General features: G+C 41.2%; 1 protein-coding gene across 1 annotated transcript; it reads left to right on the top strand.

Annotated features, from left to right (window-relative positions):
• The first annotated feature begins 409 nt into the window (after positions 1 to 409).
• Positions 410 to 23,631, top strand: polr3b (polymerase (RNA) III (DNA directed) polypeptide B). Its single transcript, XM_044124563.1, has 28 exons — positions 410 to 610; positions 780 to 812; positions 1,283 to 1,339; positions 1,447 to 1,511; positions 1,602 to 1,677; positions 2,490 to 2,590; positions 2,672 to 2,763; positions 2,842 to 2,959; positions 3,724 to 3,832; positions 4,404 to 4,526; positions 6,636 to 6,752; positions 6,828 to 6,962; positions 8,020 to 8,181; positions 8,552 to 8,752; positions 9,154 to 9,316; positions 10,488 to 10,641; positions 10,742 to 10,816; positions 11,733 to 11,831; positions 11,932 to 12,059; positions 14,268 to 14,477; positions 14,623 to 14,781; positions 15,408 to 15,525; positions 15,608 to 15,750; positions 19,419 to 19,522; positions 20,532 to 20,698; positions 21,151 to 21,264; positions 21,871 to 22,044; positions 23,299 to 23,631. Exons 1-28 carry the CDS (start codon positions 539 to 541, stop codon positions 23,426 to 23,428), a joined length of 3,399 nt encoding a protein of 1,132 aa, XP_043980498.1. The 5' UTR covers positions 410 to 538; the 3' UTR covers positions 23,429 to 23,631.
• Positions 23,632 to 23,642: the final 11 nt, after the last annotated feature.

Below are 23,642 nucleotides of genomic sequence, written 5' to 3'. Positions count from 1 at the left end.
TTTGCTGCTCATCTCAAATTTGATTTGAAGGCTGTTATTTAGATTACCCCTAAATACATTTTCTCAGACTGGGTAAGTAAGCACAGAAACAATTGCATTTCCTATATGTGATTCTAGATGTTTTCCTTTTATTCTACCAAGAAAAAAAATAGTTGGATAAAGCATTGGTATATTTTATATTTCTGTCTAGTTGAGGATTGTCTGTTTTTATTATATAATGCATTATCATGTAAACTCAAAATACTTTTTTACGGTGAGTGTTCAAACTGATAGCCGAAACCTGTTTCAAACGACTCGTGGCAGAATTTGCGTTTTTGCAACAATGTGGGGGATGCATATTGCAAAAAACCAGAAGAATTAAAACGTAGAAGAAGAATTCATTAGAAGCGGAACGCAGTCTTTTGTTCCGCCCACCTCGGAAGGGAAATTTTAAGAAGTAACACAGTCGGGACGCATGTTGCAGAGACTTCCGATTCTTTGCTCCAGGTCGGATTTATTTCCAGTTTTATGTGTTTACTGGTGAAGAGCAGCGGTACTCATGGAGCTGCTGGGAGGAGAGTTTGGAGACATGACTCCTCAGGAGCTGGCGGCTCCTGTCAACACCGTGGCGGTGAGTTTGAGGACAGTGGGAGAGATGGGTCTCCACCACGAGCTGTGTGACTGTGTGATGTACTGGCAGAAAGAAGTCAAATTAGTTCACATCTGAACACGGTGTCAATCAAATTTACGTGATAAAGTTGAAGAAAAGACTTTTCTGATTTTTCTGGTTTATTTGACAGGAAAAGTGGAAATTGCTACCAGCCTTCCTGAAGGTAAATCACCACAACACCTGTATTAATACGCTTTTCATCCCTGGACTTGGAACCAATGACTATTTGCAGCCCTTTTAAAGCTAAATACTTATTTTTTCTTAATATTTACACAAGCTATTATCTGCATAAAAGTTTGAATCTTTTTATTTAATTACATTTCATATAATGTTTAATATTTGTCCTTTACATGAATGTAAATTGAGTCTGTCCAGTTTGTGTTCTACACGTTTTATCCTGAGCTTTTTTTCTTGAAATACACGTACCCTGTTCTCTATCCCATTGCATAATGACCGTAGATATAGTCAGTTTACATGTTAGTACATTATAAAAGTCTCAAATTAGTAAAGTCAGTCATGTTGTGTTTTCCTTCTCCTCTTACAGTATTTTTTTTTTACTATGTTATACTTTATTGTTGATAATGGACCAGATTTATTTTTCTGCTCATCTCCATCATCTCATGTGTTCTGCAGGTGAAAGGTTTGGTGAAGCAACACATCGACTCGTTCAACTACTTCATCAATGTTGAGGTAAAATTAAACACAAAATGCATATGTATTTATTTGACAGCTGTGTTTATCTTTAACACAGCTGTTTATCCCACTCTGAGCTTAATTTGACTGTCTTGTTTTTCCAGATTAAGAAAATCATGAAAGCGAATGAGAAAATAACCAGCGATGCTGATCCAATGTGGTACCTGAAGTAAGCCGGGTTCATCCACACGATTCCTGATTCAACCGCTGCGACTTTTAGCTTCGGATCTGATTTTTAAGCTAAATAATTTCTGCTCAGGTACCTGAACATCTACGTTGGGATGCCTGACGTCGAGGAGAGCTTCAACGTAACCAGACCGGTTTCTCCTCATGAGGTTAGTACAATATTTAAATGATTAGTTTGTTGACAAATTCTTTAATGGGATAAAGATGAACTTAATTTTTTTTTCTGTTTGTTGGGAGTTTTATCTTTGAAATGTTGATGTCATAATCTTGGAGTGCTTTAATTTGTGTGAATACAAAAGGATGTTAGAAGCTGCCAATGACACTTGAAGAGTTGATTTATGGTAATCACAAAATATGTTTGATTGATTGAGAGATACTGGTCAGGCAGAACAAAACGACCACTGACAGGTGAGTTCAGCAACCCTGACTGTTTCCTCATCATTGCACCTGTTAGTGTTTGGGATAAATTAAGCAGCTGATGAGCACTTTGTTGTAAAAGTGGATATGATAGAAGCAGGAGAAAACCATAAGAAGCTTTGTGAGTTTGAGAAGAGTCAGATTGTAAGAACTATTTCTCCAAAACAGCAGCTCCTGTGGGGTTGTGGTAGCTGTGATATCAATTGCTGTCACCCCCATTACCAGTTTATTTATTTCCTTTCCCTTCACAATTATCCCACCAGATCTTTAGGATCTTATTCACAAAAAATATACGTCCAGTGTGGTTAAAGTCCATCCAACAGGAAAAATATATTTTCACTCATATGAAATATAATAGCCTAGTAAAAAGGATGTTATATTGATTATATTTTGTTCAGTTCTGCTCAACATGTTTCATAATTTGTGGAACATAAAGATAATAAAACCCAACCAGAAAAAGGTTTTGTGCTCAAATGTTATAAAAAGTGATGAACAATTTGAAGGAACTCTGGTTGTTTAAAACATATCCCGTGTGTTTGGTCAGTGTCGCCTCAGAGACATGACCTACTCGGCACCGATCACGGTGGACATCGAGTACACCCGTGGCAGCCAGAGGATCATCCGAAACGCTCTGCCGATTGGAAGGTTTGGGCTCTCTCTCTTTTCTGTCACGGACTCAGCATGTTAAAATGTTTTCACCGACGTGTTGAATTCTGCTCTCGTCAGGATGCCAATCATGCTGCGAAGCTCCAACTGCGTTCTCACGGGAAAGACGCCTATGGAGTTCTCCAAGCTCAACGAGTGTCCTTTGGATCCAGGTACAGTGTCAGCGTGGCCGTGTGTTGGAAACCAAGCTGAACGGAACTGACGGCAGATTTTCTCCCTTCGCCTCGCAGGAGGTTATTTCATCGTAAAAGGCCAGGAGAAAGTCATCTTGATCCAGGAGCAGCTGTCCAAGAATCGGATCATTGTGGAGCAGGACAGGAAGGGAGCAGTTGGAGCCTCAGTCACCAGGTTGACTTATTATTAAATCTTATTAAACGAAAACCTCAGATCAGTACTTGGGTTCAGATAAAACTACAACTATATCTGAATGTGAAGTTGAATATCATTGAAAAGTGAATCTCATTACACACACAGTGATATATTTCAGGAGTTTATTTCTATAAATTTAGTTGATTATGCTTTAAAGGTATTTATTTTCAGAAAATATAAATAAAACACAAATCCGATGAAACCTTCAGTGTGGCTGAAATAAAGTAAAGCTGCCAAACGGAGTCGGCCACAATCTGTAATAAAAGAACTTTATTAGGTTTAGAGGGGATTACTTTTCACATGGGGTAAAGTTGGTTTGGGAAGCTTTATTTCTTCTAATAAATTAAATAATCTCCTTATTGGTACCTTTTGTTTTTACTCTTCTTTGACAAAAAACGTCAGCAGCTCTGCAGGTCTGGAGATGTGAAGGGAAGAAGCTAAATGTTGTATCATTGCAGTCCTGAGGTTCTGATTATTGTTTTTTTTATTATTATTATTTGTTTAAGGCTAAATTCCTCATTCGTAATCCCACTTTAACGTATTGGTAATAAAATGATAACATTGTTATCATTCAGTGTATATGTGATAGGAATTTTACATTTTAGGTTGCTTGGGAGCTTGATATTTGGACAGCGTAGGCATATTTAAAATGTCTGTATTTTTGAATATCTGATTAATTTCATGTTGTGCATGATTGATAAAAGCGCCACTGTTGCTGTGAAACCTGATGTTTTCTATTCCAGCTCCACTCATGAGAAAAAAAGCAGAACCAACATGATTGTGAAGCAAGGCCGCTTCTACCTGAGACACAACACGCTGTCTGAAGACGCTCCTATCGCCATAATATTCAAGGTAAAATCAAGGTTTTAATGACACCGCTTGACCAGTAGAGGGCGCTACAATAAAGCCTAATACATTTTCACTTTAAGTTATCTTTCAAGCGTGTTGTTTTTATGCTTCATACCAGCTTTTGGTCTTATTGGACTGTAGTCAAACAGCCTCAAGGCTTTGTGTTGACGGTGAAAATGTCAAAGGACAGCTGGTGTCGTGATCTCCAGCCGCCTTTGGGAAAAACCTCAAACATGTTGCCTTGTGAGAGTGAAGTGTCGGGATCTACATGCTTGCCGATTCGCTCGTTTATCCTGTGCGACTCCTTCCTCCACCTCTCCGTCTCGTGTCTGCCGTGGGTTCAAGCGGACCGGTTCCCACAGCCTCACATTTCCATAAGCAAATGTCACAAACTCCTGACTCAAAGTTCACCTCTCAAAGCTTTGCTTTTGGCTCCTTGTTTCAGATATTATTCAAATGAACAAGGTCTTTTCTCTTCTGTCAAAATGTAAAAATATATATTTTTAAATCATTCTTCAGTGCATACCGTTCGCCCATCTTATTTTCCTGTTTGGTTTGCATGCGCTCCCTGCAGGGCATGGGTGTAGAGAGTGACCAGGAGATCGTCCAGATGATCGGCACGGAGGAGCACGTCATGGCCAGCTTCGCTCCGAGCCTGGAGGAGTGTCAGAAAGCTCAGATCTTCACACAGACTCAGGTAATTCCTCTACAGTGCCCTGCAAATGTATTCGCGCCTAGATTCATGCAACAGCCTTTTTACTTTTTACAATATAATGTTGCATAGTTGTAACTCAATCAAGTTTATTTGTGGAGCACATTTAAGTGGCAAGGTGCTTTACAAGGTACTTTACATAATAAAATTACAAAGTCTTAAAGAAAACATCATACAGTCAACAACTGAGCAAACGTGACATTTTGATGAAAGTGGTGAAATGTTTTTCACAACTTGAGGAACCTTGTTGTTAAATCGATAAAACATCCATATTGATTATCCTTATCTGAAGATGCAAATATTTTTGCTCTGAAACACAAACACCTGCTGTCTGCTAAAAGAAGATATTCAGTGTTTCATTTGATGAAAGCTTTTGTCCCCCTCACCCAGTTAAGTAACACTTTTCAGATCCTTTCAGAAGCCCCACGTGTTTTTCTTTAACATCTAGACATGAATGCAATCGGCCAATTTGTTTTTCATAAAGATTATGTTGTTAGCGGTTCCTCAGATGCATTGATGAGGGCATGTTTGGATCCTAGCAACCCCTTCGCCTCAGCCCTCATGCTTCTGTGCCTGCCAGCCTCTGTCACGTCTTTTCAGGGTATTCATTGGCTCTTTGTATTGTGCACAATGAGACCTAAATCTATATAATTAAAGGCAGATAAGGCTGAAGGAACAGTGTTATCAGATTATACGTAATCTGCCTAAACTAAATGTGACTGTAATCTTTTTTTTTTTTTTTTTTTTTTTTTTTTTAAAGATCAGATTCTGAAAAATGGGCAGGAGATTTTATCACATTGTTTTTAAATTTCTCTAATTAGATGGTGAATTCTGTTTTAATCAGTTACTTATTATATACTGAGTTGAGAAGCGTTGGGTTTACTAACAAACCTCTGACCTTCATTGACCTGCTGAGAGAAATTCAGGTGAGTAAATCTGTGAATTCTTTGATTTATACTTCTTTACTAGGAGTATATAAACGTATTTTATAATTCTCAATGATCTTTTCTCAAACATGTAGTCAGATTTGCATACCGATAACTTATCTGCTAATGAGGCCTGTAGAGTTGAAGTGAGCAGATCCGCCACGTTCAAGATTTAAGACCGAACTTTGCAGACTTGATTCTGACTTCCAAGTATTTGTTACATGTCTCCCTTCATCTTTTCCACTTCTTAATGTATCGTAAAGAAAAAAGTAATAATAAAACCAGTTCAAAACATCATTTTGGATGAAACCAGGGCTGCTCATCTTTGGAAAAAATGCATAACTCAAATACTAAAAAAACCTTTCTGTTGGTTTTACACAAAGAGCTCACAGGTTGATTTTACACTCATTCAAGTGTAAAATAAACTTTTCTTCATATGAGAAAACAAATTTAACTAAGTAATAAAACTGATCTGACCTCCAGTCAGAGTAGTAGTGAGTTGTTTTTTTATATACATCACATTTAAGTGTTTCAGATCATTTATCAAGTTTTATTCTTACACAACAATAAATTTTAGTGAGTTTTGAAAAAAGAATTTAAGAAAAATCTGCCCCAGTTGACTCCTGATTAACTGTGACTAACCACATTTGTCTCGCCATGACCAGGCCTGGTTACTGCCAAAAAAATGTAAAAAATGTGCTCAAAAGGACGAGTAAGACTTTTATCATTAGCAATGAGCTCAGAGGCTCATTTAGTCAAATTTATCAAGGACAGAAAAAAATACTGGCTCTGATTTCCATACTTAAAATTGAGCTTTTCTCCTAATAGAATACCACCCTAATCCAAAATACTTTCCACTTCAGTCAAAATAATTTATTACAATCAGATTTGAGTTTTTTAGGAGAGGAAGTGCAGCCTGTTGCATTGAGTCATTAATTCTGCAGTCATCCCTCATGTAGAGCAGACATGTGGTGACGGTGGGGAGAAACTATTACCTTTTATCAGGAATAACCTTCAACACAACCTGGATCAATATGAGCAGCCGTCTGCTGGGACCAGCGAGGGGTCCTGAAGAACCAGGTGGCTTCAGAAATGAGGAATAAGTTTTTGATTCTTTATTTAAAAAAATGAGTCCTCACATCTCCTCTTTCTCCTCTTTGTGTTTCAGGCTCTGAGGTTTCTTGGGAATAAAGTCCGGCGGCAGCGGATGTGGGGAGGCCCCAAGAAGACCAAGATGGAGGAGGCCAGAGAGCTGCTCGCCTCTCTCATCCTCACTCATGTTCCTGTATGTAAACGGACCAAAATCTCAGATTATTCGTGTAGTTTTAACCAAGTTAATCTTTGTGCATCTTGTTTTCAGGTGAAAGAGTTTAACTTTCGGGCTAAATGCATCTACCTGGCTGTGATGGTCCGGAGGGTGATCCTGGCTCAAGGTGACAACAAAGTGGACGACAGAGATTATTATGGGAACAAGCGTCTGGAGTTGGCTGGACAGGTGAGACCTCACTGTGAAACCTGTTCTGCACGTGGTTTCATTTACGCTACATTTAAACCTCCATTGGGTCGCCAGGTTTTATGCTCCGAGACAAAACCTTCAGCTCCAGAAGGTTCTCCAGCTTCGTTGGGACAATAGCGACTCCCTGTTGACCTTGTTGTTTACGCGTTTCTTAAATGAAAGGTGTTTATTCCTTTTGATTTCCGGGAAAACAAAACGTTCTTATTAGTAATTGGTTTGCGTCTGTGCTTGGGTGTGAATGGATCAGAGGGCCGCACCGGCTCTGATCTTTCACCTGCATCTTTGTTCCTGCCACCTTCCTTTAATAAGCCTTTCATTACGTTTCCTCAGCTCTGTTTTTCTCCCTGTTTTGTTTTCGTACCTCCCTCCCCTTTTGTTTCTGCCTGGCTTTGTCAGGAGGGAGATATGCAGTGGCACCGAAATCCCAACGCTGTGGAAGCATGGGGATTTTTCAGCACCGCGACAATAGAACCGCTGCCTTGACTGGAGCGATTGAGCTAATCCGCGGCCTGGGCTCTGATAATGTAATTACTGCTGTCTTTAGGCCTTTAATTTCACCCTCCTCTCCCAACCTGCTCTGTGTAAGGAGCAGAGATGGGAGGAGGCAGGGCCCTCTTTCAAAAGGAGGCTTACACATCAACGACGCCTGCAATCTCCTCGCTCTCCAATTATGGTTCCCTGACATTCAACTAATTGGCCCGGCTGCGCAATGGAAGCTTAATTTCTTTATTAATTTTGAGCAGCCTGTTTGTTTTGATATATGCTAATGCAAAGGATGTGGTGGGGGTTGGGAGGTCGTGGTGAGACGCTGCCTCCTGCAGGCCTGGCGGAGGAAGACGGGGACCTGGGACGGAGGCCAGGTCGGGGTCATTTCTGAGCCGGCACACCTGGTTATTAAATCTGACGGCAACTTGATGCTGATGTGATAGAACGACTCTGCCGTCTGAAGTGATTGTTTTTACTGCTGATAGCCATTTTGCAAACGGTTCCAAGACCGTAACGCCAAATAAGACGACTCCCCTTCTTCTTCCTCCAGCTGCTGTCTCTTCTGTTTGAGGATCTGTTTAAAAAGTTTAATGCCGAACTGAAGAAGATCGCCGACCAGATCATCCCCAAGCAGCGAGCCGCTCAGTTTGACGTGGTCAAACACATGAGGCAGGATCAGATCACCAACGGCATGGTCAACGCCATCTCCACAGTGAGTTTGGACATAAAACAGAGAGAATGGTTCAGTCTCTGAGATCTTTCTTCACATTTTCAAAGATCAACATTTCCCTTGAGCTAGAGATGCTGAAAATCCTTTTTGTTTTTGTTTTATAGTTGCTCTGTGTGAGAAAAGTGACTTTCATTCCAAAGTCCTTACTGTTACTGAAGACAGTTAACTTCACATATTATTCACTCAGTAACAGCATCCACACTGAAGAGTGCAAGCTGGTAGCACCTAGTACTGTGTTCCCGCTTATTGGAAAATAATCTGTTTTGCTTTCCTCAGAGCCAGTCGAGCTAAAAATTGAGTAATTCTGGTCATCAGCTGATTTCTCTGAGTTGTGGTCGTTTCTCACCATCAGGGGAACTGGTCTCTGAAGAGATTCAAGATGGACCGTCAGGGTGTCACCCAGGTTCTGTCCCGTCTCTCCTACATTTCGGCTCTGGGGATGATGACCAGGATCTCCTCCCAGTTCGAGAAGACCAGGAAGGTCAGCGGGCCTCGTTCCCTGCAGCCGTCCCAGTGGGGAATGCTGTGTCCGTCCGACACTCCTGAGGGAGAGGTGAGAAAGAAATCCATCTGAAAACAACCCAGACATACCTTAACCTCTGACCCCTTTCTCGTTGGAGTGCATGTAATGCTAATCACTGATCGTTAGCACGGCTGATTTGTTGCGCAGGATGTCTCTAGCAGAAAACATGCTGCTGCAGGCATCAATTTTCCAGCGTTCCTGCAAGAATAAGTGGGTTTCTACGATGAATTTCAGTTTTCAGACGTCTAAAGGTGGTAGAGTCGTACTCTAAACGACATCCTGCTCTCCCTGCTATCGTAAACAAACATGTAAACAGTGGTATTATCAGGTAAACGTGTACAGATGAGCTCAGGCACATGTTTGAGGTTGTTCTCTGATTATTTTGCAAATGTTCATTTCTCTCCTTTTTGCTTTGACCTGTGGCTCGGCAGGCCTGCGGTCTGGTCAAGAACCTGGCTCTGATGACACACATCACCACAGACATGGAGGACGGGCCCATCATCAAACTGGCCTTCAACCTCGGCGTGGAGGACGTCAACCTGCTGTGCGGAGAGGAGCTCTCCTACCCGAGCGTCTTCCTCGTTTTCCTCAACGGTAAAACTTCTGCTGAGAAACTTGCAGAACCAATGAGCCGGTTCTGAATAAACTCCAGCTGCTGCTGCTTTAGATCCTTTGAAAGAAGCTCTAATCCAGCCGGTTTTAAAAAGCATTGCTAACATTAAGTGAATTCTTTCCTGTTTAGTCAGAGGATGTAATTTTGTGGGACGCTGATAAGTCTTTAATTTCATGGCAGCAGTAGGTGTTATTCTTGTGTCAAAACTTGGCCCTTTAATTACTGTATTTGTTTGTCTTCGCTCTGATAACTGTCGACTTATATTAGCTGCCGTACTGTTTAATTAGTTAGTAGCAGCAGGTGTCAAAGCCCTTCGGATTGTGTTTCCTCACAGAGGCAGAGCACAGTCCCTCCTCTGTTCGCCACTCGTTTGTCTGTCAGAACTGATATGAAGCAACCGCAGCAGGCGACCAGAGCTCTGCTTCCTCAGAGTATATGTTGCCATAAAGCTCCTACTTTTCCTCTACAGCTAAAGTTTTTGAGTGAAAGTCATCTCTCTTTTCTTTCCGATTTGCTTCTAAGGAAAGCCGACTTCTTTTTTGGTTTTTTTCCCGTGACGTTTTACCGCACAGCAAAAACTGTCGAGACAAGACATTAAAGTGCTTTGTTTTGTTGCAGGAGAGTAAATTCATTTAGATTTTGTTTTGCAATATTCGATCCAAATAATTACAAAAACAGTGTAATTTCTAGGTTATTAAGCCACGTTTCACTCACCAAGTCCAGGCAATAAATGCGATTTGTTTACATACTAAATAATTGTTAGAAGCTGCTGATCTTAACAAGATTTTTTTTTTATTCATAATTGAGCAGCCCTACTTCTGAAAAGACAATCTGAACTTATTTTGTCAGATTGCACAGCTGTAAAACTAAACTTTCACCAGCTTCCAGCACATTCTCCTGACTGAGACTATTGCTGCTCAGATAATTGCCTCAAATCAGTCGGAAAACCTGAAGACAATTTTCTCTGTCTTCCCAACGAACTGCACATTTATTTCATTTTGGATGATTTCTGTAAAACCAAAGAAAAAGAACTGGGATTTAAGGTTGGGAAGATTCAGCAGGATACTGAGCTAAATGCATCAGTTTATCCGTAGTGTATCGGATCTGAGGCTGTTGCTGCCGTCCGCTCAGCTTTCCGTGTTTCCTCCACAGGTAACATTCTGGGCGTCATCAGAGACCACCGGAAACTGGTCAACACCTTCAGACTGATGCGGAGGGCGGGTTTCATCAATGAATTCGTGTCCATCTCCACCAACATGACCGACCGCTGCGTCTACATCTCGTCTGACGGAGGACGACTCTGCAGGTGCAACATCATGTTGAAACATCAGAAGCGTATATCTGTGAAGTTTGTTTTTCATAAAACAGTACATCAGGAGTGAATGCTGTGTTTCTTCTCGCCGCAGGCCGTACATCATTGTGAAGAAGGGACAGCCAATGGTAAATAACAAACACATTGAGGATCTGTCTCAGGGCTACAGGTGAGTCACGACAACACAACTCTGAAAAAAATTCAGAGACTGAACTCCATTGAAAACCTCATGATTAGTCCACCAAATATCTGAACTCTTCCCGAGTTAAAACATTAGTATTGTTGTTTCTAAATCAATATGAATTTGTTGTCTTTGCATTATTTGAGGTCTGAACGTGCTGCATCTTTTTTGTTATTTTGGCCATTTCTCATTTTCTGCAAATAAATGTTACATTTTTGTTAGGAATTTCAGAGACATGTTGTCAGTAGTTCACACAATAAAAAAATAATGTTCATTTTACCCAGACATATACTTATAAAAAACAAAACAAACTGATAACTTTACGTGGACTCTTATTCTTTTCCAGAGCTGTATCTGCAAACAACTTTAACAATGTATGTAGAGCTCATTTTGAATAAATTTAGTAGCTTATTCTTCGGTATCAGGAAAAGTTTAATTGAAATATTATGGTATTTTTTGTTTTTTTTTACCAAAACGGTAGAAATTATCAAAAACACAAATTGGTCCAAGCACTGTACCCTGTGATATCCCATATCTAAGTCTATAGATGGACATGACCTTGCAATTTGGCATATATATATATATATATATATATATATATATATATATATATATATATATATATATATCTGTTTTGGTAGTAGTGCTGCTTCTTCAAACCTTCATCAAGAAGTATTCAGGAATTTTGTTGTATTTTGTTTCTGATCACCAGACTTTTTTTCTGTGCAGTTTTGAACTTTCCAATCAAAGTTCCCCTTCTCTTCTTTCTGGGAGTAAAAATGGGTCATTTTTATTTTTTATTTTTTTTTATTTCAATTTTGTCAGTCCTGCATGAAGCTGTAACCTGACACATTAGTGGTTTGTGAACATCCGATCTGATGTTTCCTGAAACTTTTTAACCCAGAACGTTTGAGGACTTTCTGCACGAAGGCCTTGTGGAGTACCTGGATGTGAACGAGGAGAACGACTGTCAGATCTCTCTTTATGAGCACATGATCAGCAAGTACGTGGAAGACAACAGATAAAATGTTTATCAAAACAAGAAAGAATCCCATCCTGAGTGGCATCAGTCGCTGCTGCATGTGTTTATTTCCTCTCTCTAGAGAGACGACACACTTGGAGATCGAGCCCTTCACGTTGCTGGGAGTGTGTGCGGGCCTCATTCCCTACCCCCACCACAACCAGTCGCCCAGGAACACGTACCAGTGCGCTATGGGCAAGCAGGCCATGGGTAAGAAGTCTGCTGACCTGGCTGCCCAGAAAAGTTTCTCATTTCATTTAAGCGTTTTCCAGGTGTGGAAAAGTATGGAGAAAAAAACAAGAGTATAAAAAAATGGTTTTCTACTCATAGATTTGTTTCCTTGTCGTTCCTCACTCTTTTTGCCTTAGTGTTTCTTTCTTTCCTTGTGTTCTGTACTTCTTCTTTTACTTTCTTCCTTCCTTCTTCATCTTTCATTCATCCCTCCCTCGTGTCCTTCACTCCTTTAATCTTTCTTATTCCCTCAGTCTTTTTAGTTCCTTTTTTCCTCTACCCTCTTTAGTCCATTATTTTATTCCTTCCTTCTTCCTTGTGTTCTTAATCACTAATCCCTCCATCCTTTTGTTCTACCTTCCTTGCTTCATTTATTCTGTCATGCTTCCATCAACCTTTTCTTTCTTTCCTTCTTTACTCTTTTTTTGCCTTCATGTTCATCTTCCCTGTGCTTTCTTTCTTGTCCTGTTTTTCTACAATTTCCTTGTCTCATCAACTTCCTCTCATTAGTCATTTCTTCCTCCTTTCCTTCCTTGCTTCCTTCCCTTCTTCCTTCTGTCATGTTTCCATCAGCTCTTCTCTCTTTCCTTCTTTCCTTCCTTCCTTCCTTCCTTCCTTCCTTCCTTCCTTCCTTCTCTTCTACTTTCCTCCTATTTAATATTTCAAATTAACTCAAAGGACTGAGAACTCTTGCGGTCGGGAACGTCTGGATCTTCTACCTTGAAATGTTTAAGATCCCTGTGGGTGTCGTTCGGCCGCAGAGACTCTCACTGGCAATATTTAAATTTTCCATGATTATTCCACTAAGTCTGGACATTTTTTGGTTTTGTTTGCCTGAGTTGAAAATAAAATGCACAAAAAGGACATTAGAATAACAAGCAGTGTGGATACAAGCAGCCTGCTGGTTCTTCTCCCCCAAAACTCGTCTCCTGCAGCACTTCTTGTCAGAATACATTTGTATGTGTGATTGAGTGTTTGTCGAATGTGTGTGTGTGTCGGCCAGAGTGTGTATGCACGCGGACATCAAACATGGGGCGCTTGCGTAGGTTCTCCATTGTGCTGTGTGTGTGGAGGCCCTTTCCCTGCCAGTCACCCAGAGTGTCATTAGCAATTCATTGTGTCTGCTCAGGCTGAGCTCGGGGGGTCAGTGTGCTCAGCTGCAAAAGCCCACAGAGTGCGCACCCAAAGCTCCTTGGTAACCAAAACTTCCCCGAACGGGTCGGCTAACGTTCGTAAGAGCCGGAGTCGCACCCCGTCCTCCCCTCCTCTTCCTCACTGCTTCCCCTCCGCTCATCCATCCCTGCCCTTCCCCCATCCTTACAAAAACACTGACTGGAACTATATTTGGCCCAATATCCTCTGTGTTGTCTGTTTTGTATGGACAGCCCTTTACATGTGCAAATCTGGTTGTGTGGCCTGAGCCTATTATCACAGACTCTGTGCTTGTAGGCTGATTGTGCAGTAATAGCATCTGACAAATGTCAAGGCTTCCAGGGAGGCCAGGCTTTACGCCATAACTCTCCCTGTGAGCTCTTTAGAGCAGAGTGAGGCAGGAGGACGAAGGTCTACCACTCTGTGGAGACACATTAAACCAACACCTCTTCATACTGAGCGTCCAAGGAGCCAAATTTATATTTCTCAGGATATTTGAAGATTTGTTTCTGGAAAAATATGTATTTTAAATGGAGGTTTTGTGCTGGAAAACAGCTCTGAATAAGGATGAAAAATATTCAAACATAATTCCCTTTTCCATCGCCTAAAAATTGGAAACCTCCATCTATCCATTCGTCTAAATCAGGGGTCCCCAAAGTCGGCCCTCGAGGGCCGGCATCCTGCATGTTGTACTTCTCTCCCTGGTGGCACCAAAAATAAATAATAAAAAAAGACAATATTAAGTCTTCCTAATGTTGTATAAAAACGGTTTATGTGGTTTAAATAAAAAATGTTCCAATGTGTTTATCTGATTAATTAATTATGTGAGTAATCTAAAGAAAGTTGCACATCGCTGTGTCTCTCAGGAATACACAAGTAGGATTGTATAGGAACCCTGAACTGCTGATGAAGATTACATTAAGTGCTCCCAAAATGATCTTACTCATCTGCAGCCATAAAACCATGATGCAGTAAATGATCCTGGAGTAAATATTCAGCTTTCTAATCTGGTTTTCTGCTGTTGTCTCCTGTCAGGAACTATTGGCTACAACCAGAGGAACCGCATCGATACTCTGATGTACCTGCTGGCCTATCCTCAGAGGCCAATGGTCAAAACCAAAACCATTGAGCTGATTGACTTTGAGAAGCTGCCGGCGGGTCAGAACGCCACCGTGGCGGTGATGAGTTACAGCGGCTACGATATCGAGGACGCTCTGGTCCTCAACAAAGCCTCACTGGACAGAGGTGAGACTCTGCTGCTCTCAATCTTCCTCGTAATCCACTAAAGTCCCCAAGCTTTTCCTCAATCCGAGGTTAACTCTTCAACATTTCAGACTACGTGCTGGCAGATGTCAGAATCTGTGAGGCTGAATGTCTTTTTTCCTCTCAGGATTCGGTCGCTGCCTTGTCTACAAAAACACAAAGTGCATTCTGAGGCGTTACACCAACCAGACCTTCGACAAGGTGATGGGGCCCATGCTGGACGCTGCTACCCGTAAACCAATATGGCGGCACAACATCCTGGACGCTGACGGCATCTGTTCCCCCGGTGAGGACCCGCTGCTTCTTCTCAGTATCTCAATGTTAGTTATGCAAATATAGTTAATGGTGCAACATGATAGAGGCTTACAAATCTTTGAACTACAGAAATGATGATAGTTTTAATTAATTTTTAAAGACTTTAAGAGAACTTGGAGGAAGAAATGAAAATTAATTAGGCTTTGTGTAATTCAATTTAGATTAATTACACTGTATGTAGCACCACTTGAATGTATTTGAGTTAAATAGAGAAACGTATGTATGCTGGAAAGTATACTGAACTCAGTTGCTGTTAAGGTTGAGTTATTTAAATAAGTGCCTCAAACCCCGGGTCCAGTCAAAAGTTTACATACAGTTATTATGGGCTTAAAGTTTTGTTCAATTCTGCTCAGTTTTGAATAATTAAATTGTCAATTTAACATTTTTGTCCGTGCAATTATCAGGCAAACATTTAAAAAGCTGCAGAAAGAAAATGAGCAGTTTTAACAAGGAACCCATCATAACTGTTTATAGCTTAAAAATCAAACTAACTATTCAAGATAAACAAAATTGTTGCCAATATTTCAGCACGAGTAATTAATATTTGTTGAGGCTTCAGGTTGCTGACCTGATGCTGATTTCTTCTGTGATGCTCAGGTGAGAGGGTGGAGAACAAGCAGGTGCTGGTGAACAAATCAATGCCAACCGTCACTCAGACGCCACTGGAGGGCAGCGCCCAGCCAGGTCAGCCACAGTACCGGGACGTTCCCATCAGGTGAGGCCCTGCAGGCTCTTCTGCTCGTCAGTTCAGCGTCTGCGTGAAGCAGAGGAGTCATGGTGGTTCTGTCTGTCTGCAGCTATAAGGGCTCAACAGACTCGTACATCGAGAAGGTCATGATCTCGTCCAACGCTGAAGACGCCTTCCTCATCAAGATCCTCCTGAGGCAGACGAGGAGACCAGAGATAGGAGATAAATTCAGCAGTCGACACGGGCAGAAAGGTTAACACACGGCACATTTCAATCCGAGATGAGAACAAACGTCGGTCGTCTTCTCAGGAGCAATTATTGGCTCCACCCATCTGGAAACATAAATTTATCAACTGAGCTGTAAAATCAGAACGTTTTTTTTTTTCTAACTAAAATGTGGAAGACGTTTCTGTTCAGCTGCAAAAACACAAAAATGCTCTGAAATCTCATTGAATCTGCACAAGTCGAGTCCCCAAAATGTCCTGCAACTTTTAGATGCATCCCTGCTTCTATGCACCTGAACCCAACGAATGGAAGATCCTGACGAGCCGTTTGATTCAGGAGTGTTAGAGAATCGAGACCTGCAAAACTTGCACGGACTGGATCTAGAACATTCAAATTTAGGAGACCGACGAACTTAATTTTGCTAAATAAGTTGACATGAGCATAAACATAATAACTTTTGAAGAAAAATGTTTTCATGGGTGAAGAAAATTTGCAGGTCGTCTCTGCCGAGGAGAGCTTGTTGAGTCAACTCCCAGTGGCCGTTTCTGTCACTTCCCCCGTCCTCATCTTTCAAGAGCTCTTTTCAATTAATTGGCTCTTTGTCCTGTGCCAGACTATGCAAATTTATTACACCCAGCAGTATTCTGGTGTGGGGGGGGAAGTGTTTACAACCGTCATTGTTTCTGCAGCACCTCCCATATAGAGGGCCTGTATGATGTTTTAATCAGAAAGCTAACTGGCGCCATGCATAATTTACTCTCTTCATTAGTGCGCTGGGCGCTGGGCGGTCAGCTCGGGGCGGGACAATGTCTTCCGTCCCACATAATGACGAAGACAAGGGTCGCCGTGGGGTTAGCTGCAGGAGGAATGGGGTGAAACATCCAGATGTGTAACCGCGAACAGCTGGGTTTCACTTGCGGCTCCACTCAGATGTGTTATCTGCTTTGGAGTCTGACGTGAACCACACCTGGACTAAATATTAGCACTGATTGTTCAGAGATGCACTGACCGATCCGCTAATGATTGGAAAAATGGTTTGCTGTGTAACAGATGCACCATAAATAACAATTAAACCCAATAAATCTTGTACTTTGATGCATTTCTTGAGTTTAAACTATATAAAGGTTAAAAGTATTTGCTTTGATGCGTAAAAGGGGATAATCGTGTAAGAGCTTCCACTTCTACAAATCAGATCTGAAAAGATGCCAGGGTGGAAAGAAAATGCTTTAAGTTATCAAATTGTATTTTTTTTGTCTGTTTTTTTACAAGTATTTAATGAAAATGGAGGGATATTTACTTGCATTACATACTTTTGTCTTTGATTTGCCAGAGGTTTAACATTTTTATCGCTCAATAAGTTAAACATAAATGACATAAATGGACCAAATTTAAGAAAATTAAATTTTCTGCTCTTTTTAGCCTCAAAACATCTTTATGTCTGGGGTTTAACTTGCTTTTATTTGTGTTACAGAGCAAAAAGGTTTTTAAATCTAAATGTCCTGGTCCTTTAAGGTAACGTCTGACAGACCGTTCAGCCAGAGATGCACAAGTTCATCTGCCAGAGATCAGATTGGACTATTTTTAAAAAAAATCCCTGATTATAAAATTAATGAACATTAATAACTTTATCCAATTCCAATCTCTGAATGCATCAACGAACAGTTGAGATGAATATAATCAGCCGACTGATTAAAGAAACATGAGCCTTGATGGATAAATCGGGATAATTTCTTCATTCGCTGTTTGACTCAAACTTATTAAAGCAAACTTATTTTTCTCTCCTCGCTCCAGTCGTCAGATTGGAGATAAACTGAACAGCTCAGACCTCAAATAAAATGAAAAATTGGTATTGGCCCCTGATCAGTGCATCGATTAATTTAATAGAACCTTTTAGGAGATTTTAAATAAACTCAGAAAGTAATTTAATTGGAAGTGAATTTAGTTTGCATTGTTTGCTACTCCTACATCCTGGTCATCAGAATAGGTTAATTATTTACCAGTCTTTCTCTCTCTCTCTCTCTCTCTCTCTCTCACATACACACACGCCTGCACACACACAGCTGTGGAGGAGGTGCAGGGTTGTCGGTATTGGGGGTCCTTTGTACGAGGCGTCAGTGTGGAGCTGATGGAGGGTCCCGGACCCTTGCTGTTGTCTTCCTTTTCTCTACTGATTTCATGCCTCCTTTATCATTCACTTTCACACAAAACAAACAACACCAAAGATGTCTGCCGTTATAACCAGTCCGTGTGTGTGAGACTTTGTTTTTCTGTGTTGTTCCTCCAACCTTTTTCACATCTTTCCTCACTGATCCTGATTTTCGTCCTTTTTATTTTGCTCCTGCTCCCTTTTTTTTCTTTCTTCCTTTTGATTTTCCTCCTTTTCACCGTCTTCCTGCTGTTGGACGACTTTCCACCAGCTTGCCGCACTTGTTCCCGCTCCACATCCTGTTGCCACATCCTGCACAGCATCAGCAGTCAGTCGACCCGCTCTGGTTAATAACGCATTTTTCCCACGTGCATCGCCTCAGTTTCTCCTCTCCAGTTGATCCCCTCCACTTCCTCCGAGTTAAACTGAAAGTCATGGGTGTGTAATCCGGCTCTCTCCGTCCAGCTAAGCACCTTTCTCCACTTCCTGCCTCAGCCTCTCTTTCTCCATCTCTCTCTTTTTTTTTGTTGTTTTTCATTTGCAAATGGGGCAACAATCTGTTTGCCCTGGCCGGGGAAGAGTGCTTCGGCCCCCTCAGCAAACATTTGCCCTTGCACTTAAACCCCTGGAGACCAGGGAGCTCGTCCCCAACATCAGGCGAGTCAAAAGAAGACCTCGTCTGTCCACATGACTATGGAAATGTCGTTCTTTGCCGGGGTTCCTCGCAGCGACGGATTCCGCCAAAACTTTACCAAACCGAACTGTTTTCTCTGTAAAATATTGAAGTTTACTGATAAATGTCCAACCACTTTGGCTTTACCTTGAAAATAAGTCAGTTTTATTCAGAATCAGAGACAAACATGATTTCTTACAGAGATAGAAAAACTAAATAATGGTCTCAAACTTACAAGCTGCACCGTGGAGATAAAAGTTTAGGCTTTTATTTTAAGTGTGATTAGTTTTAATTCAGATCTGATCGGTTAAAATGCCTAAAAAACAGCCAGAAAGATCTTCACCAGACGCTTTCTGTTAAGATGTTGTTATTTTTTTCAATTAAAAATATGAAAACTCAATACACAGACTATTGATTGTAAACAAAGCAAACATAAAATCCAAATTGGTGGGAAAGAAATGCAATTAAAAGAAGAATTTAAAAGTAAATATGACAACCTTTGAGAAAGTGTTTTTTTTTTTTAGGAAGGGATGGGGATCCAAACGCAAGACTTGGTCTTATATTTGTTCTTTTTATGTGTTCATTTACATAAAATTATCGACAAAATAGTTAAAAAGAACACCTGAACAAACATTAACAATAAGAATTTATCACCGACTCAAAAAAAACCCCAAAATGCTTTTTAAAAAGTTTCAGAAAACCAAATGTGGAAAGTTATTGCAGAAAATCCTGCAAAAATAAAACCTTCATAAAAGCAAGGCAATATTTTGCCTGGTAACTCAAAATAAACTGAATAAAAGCCTTTCAAAGTGTGTTTGAGTCAGACTCTTCCTGTCTGTCTTGGCGCTGGTTGAGCAGCCTCTGTGTGTGTTTCAGGTGTGTGTGGCCTCATCGTCCCTCAGGAGGACATGCCGTTCTGTGACACTGGGATCTGTCCAGATATCATCATGAATCCCCACGGATATCCGTCCAGAATGACGGTACGACGCCTGGTGTTGTTAGATCTGAGTGCTCTGTTCCACATTTTTATTTTATTTTGATATTTAACAATCATTTATTTTGATTATTTTCTTTCTTTAGTGAGTAAAATGAGTTCATCCCTAATGCATAGATTCATGCTTAATGTAAATTTTTAAATAGATTGTTTTTCTAAAGCAAGAACTCAAGTAATCTCTTTTTTTTTTTTTTTTCTTTTGCTGCTTTTAGTTCTCATGTTAAACTAAAGGTGTTAGTTCGACAGCTGACTCCTGACCCGCTGCTGATATTTTTTGTAGTTTGGACCTGGAAGTTTAAACCTCTGTGTTGCCTCTCTGGAGACAAAGCCCTCATTATCTGCGCTCCTCTTCTCTCCGGTTTATCGTTGGCTTCCAGAGCACACGTCCATTCACGGCGTTAAGCAGCAATCTCGCTCTTTACAAACAGATATTTGTTGCTGCGGAAACGGTGCCAGCGAAGCCGCCGCCTCTGGCAGCGTGTGGAAGTTGTTGTTTTTTTTTGTTTTTTTCTTCTTTTTTTTATCAAACACGCCCAGCACATCAGAACTGAAGAGCAGGACAGACTGTGGACAACGTGAAGACGTGTCTTGTCCTTTTCTCTGGCTGCTGTAAAAGCCCGATGGATCTTTACTGCTGAAGTTGTGTGTGTGTGTGTGTGTGTGTGTGTGTGTGTTTGTTTGCGGGGCGTCGTTGCCTCGGAGAAGGCTCAGAAATGTTTGGCTCCGGAGGATGTTTCTGTGGCCTGAGAGTGATACGAGGGTAGGTGTTTGCCTTTATGTGGCGGGGTCAGGGGTCTCCGGGGTGCAGCCTCACAGGAATTGTTGAAGTCGGTCATCCTTGGACGGATGTCCTCTCCCGGAGCGGAGAGGGGGGGGTGGCGACATGTGTAATCTAATTTCACCCACAATAATCAACACTTTGTGTCAGAGGCGGATAAATCCTCAAAAATATCCAACTTCTGATGAGAGTTTTATTTTCTTTCCATGTTTATCAGGTTGGAAAGTTGATAGAGCTGCTTGCTGGGAAGGCGGGGGTCCTGGACGGACGGTTTCACTACGGGACGGCCTTTGGAGGCAGCAAAGTGAAGGATGTGTGCGAGGATCTGATCCGATACGGATACAACTACCAGGGCAAGGACTACGTCACCTCAGGAATCACCGGGTAACTTAAAGGGAGGTTTATGCAAACATTAAAGCTGCTCAGGACAAAACTCTCAGCTCCACTGAGACGTTTACGTTCCCCCTTCATGATCGTTACTCTGGGTCACTCAAACTCTCCTGATGGAACAACTATAAAACATAACTTCAATGAATAAAAAGCCAAAAATGAAGTGCACAAGTTTGAATGTGTTGAAGTCTTTCTCTTAACAACAGGGTCAAATATATACATACACCTCCATTAATATTTGAAATTTCCCCCAGCAAAATTGGGTAAATAGTTTTCTGATCATTTGAAAAAAAAAGATTATTTACTTATTAAAGAATGCAGCTGCATGAACAGAGTCACAAATCGCAATTAGTTAATTTTTTTTGGTTCACTCTAAGGAAATATTTTTGTGCTATTAAACTTTTCTGTCTTGGATCCAATCCTGTGTTTCTGCCTTTTGTCCTCAGAGAACCTCTGGAGGCGTACATCTACTTCGGACCGGTCTACTACCAGAAGCTGAAACACATGGTTCTGGACAAGATGCATGCCAGAGCCCGAGGGCCCAGAGCGGTTCTCACCAGGTGAAAACAGGAAAAAAGCAAAAAAAAACTCAGGGAGATAACATACCAAGGTGTAAGGAAGAAATTGCAACATTTTTTACATTTTCAGCTGATGAGGTTCGTTTTCACAGCGCTCAAACAAACCAAACAGATTTTTCCTCCCTGAAGGTAACGACACGAAAACCTTAGAAGACGCGAGCGCTACTTCCTTCTTAACAAAATGTGAACATAAAGCGAGTAGTGTCGCCTTTTTACGGTTGTAAGATTTCTGTCTTGTCTTCCTCCCGCTAATGTTAGACTTTCACATTTGTTTTGGCTGTACTTACCCAGAATGCCCTGCGCTATACTTGGCTTCCTGTCCTCAGAGTGATCTCCAGTCTACATATGGACTCAAACCCCGCTGGAGTTCAACAGAACCGAGACATTGACTTTTAGGGGGACCAGAGTTTTTTTTTTAAGTCTACATCAGAGTTCGATTGCGTATTCACACCTTGCTTAGACTTTCTAGGCAAACGAACTAGAGTTTGACTAAAGCGGACTACACAGGGTTATATGTTAGTGGTCAGGGTTGCATAAATGATATTTCACTGAATGCGTTTGTTTTAATCTCTTCTCTCCCACCAACAGGCAGCCAACCGAGGGTCGCTCCAGGGACGGAGGTCTGCGATTGGGAGAGATGGAGCGTGATTGCTTGATTGGCTACGGAGCGAGCATGTTGCTGCTGGAGCGTCTGATGATCTCCAGCGACGCCTTCGAGGTGGACGTGTGCGGACAGTGTGGCCTGCTGGGATACTCAGGCTGGTGAGTCGTGACCACAGATCTCGGCGCTTCAACAACTTAAAACGCGAGTCGTTTAGTGAAGGTTTCACAAGACGAAGGTTGGGGCAGATCTCAAGGAAGGCTGTGTGTGAACAAGACTGATGAAAATAAGTAGTTGAATTTGAGCTGATAGGGGAGTCCAGTAGAAGCAGAGCTGAAAGTGAAACTAAACCCCAAATGAACTATTCTTTGCTGTTAAAGTGTAGATAAATTATTTGTGATCTTTGTTTCTGTGCAAATTTTGACATTTATGGCGAAAATATTTGACCTGAAACGATTTGTGTTGTTCTCCTTTGGTGCCTAAAGCAGTTGAATTCTCCTGTTTGTTTAAAGTGGTACATTACTCCCCTTCACAAATGTGTGATTTATTTGCGATGTGGACACAGAGTGGAATGAGTGCTGGCGATGGTATACTGCTGGACAGGAAACAGGAAGTGCTCACTGCAGCAGCACTCGCTACTAAGGACACAGCAAAGCTGCAACTGAACTGCAGAGCGTTGTCACAATATGAGTCTCTAGAAACAGAAAAGTCCCCAGATTTGTCTCTTGTTGTGGTTGTTTAATAAAAAATAGCTTGAAATGCCTGAACAGTCACTAAATTTAACAACAAAGTTAAGGACCAGTACATTTTTCTTCCTGACCTCTTACATCCCTTAGTTTATCCTGGCTCCACCCACTTTGCTGGGATTTTTTTCTAAATTGATCAGGGACATGGTTACATGTTCACAGGAGGGTTAGTTATACTTTAAAGGTAGAAACACCTTAAAAAGGTAACAAACAGTAATTAACATCAGCAGGTATTTTTCTACCATTTTCTAAGTAGAATTGACATTTAAGAAATATGTTTCCATTCCTAAGACAAAAAGTCTCAAACTCTTCTTTCTTTTACCTCAAAAGAGTTTTATTTTCATTTTAAAATAAAGCATCACTCAGGAAAAGTTCACCCCCGGCCCTGTAAGCGACTGTTTCATTATGAAAGGTTTTTTTTTTCACATTTTTTGTGCTAAAATAGATCAGTATTCAGCTGAGCTTCAACACATAACCTCTTCTGTTTTGGGTCATCTAGACTGTTGTAATTTTATGAGAAGAGGAGACAAAGTTCATTTTATTTTCCTGCTTTGAACTTTGACAAACTTTGTTTTGCCTGTTGCTGAATATTTTTAAGAGTGTAACTTTAAAGCTGCAGTTCCAGTAACGGCCGTCATCGGGATGTCTGCGTCTCTTTCTGGTGTCCAGGTGTCACTACTGTAAGTCTTCCTGCCACGTTTCGTCGCTGAGGATCCCGTACGCCTGCAAGCTGCTGTTCCAGGAGCTGCAGTCCATGAACATCATCCCTCGCCTCAAGCTGTCGCGCTACAACGAGTGAGCGGAGGCAGGGACAGAAACGCAGGCAGAGTGAGTGAAAGCTGCAGACGCTGGAGTAGATTTGATGAGGGAAAAGAGACGGACTGTTTCTGTTAAAGTTTATGAACTTCAAACGTGCAGTTTGGAGGTTTTCATTTATGTTGATGCCTCATCAGTATTTGTGTGGTTTGTGTACATAATAAATGCAAAAACAAATGTTTCTCAGTCATCTTGTG

The sequence above is a fragment of the Gambusia affinis genome, linkage group LG08 (assembly GCF_019740435.1).
Source record: "Gambusia affinis linkage group LG08, SWU_Gaff_1.0, whole genome shotgun sequence".
NCBI lineage: Eukaryota > Metazoa > Chordata > Actinopteri > Cyprinodontiformes > Poeciliidae > Gambusia > Gambusia affinis.
This window is presented reverse-complemented; position numbering and strand designations above follow the sequence as displayed.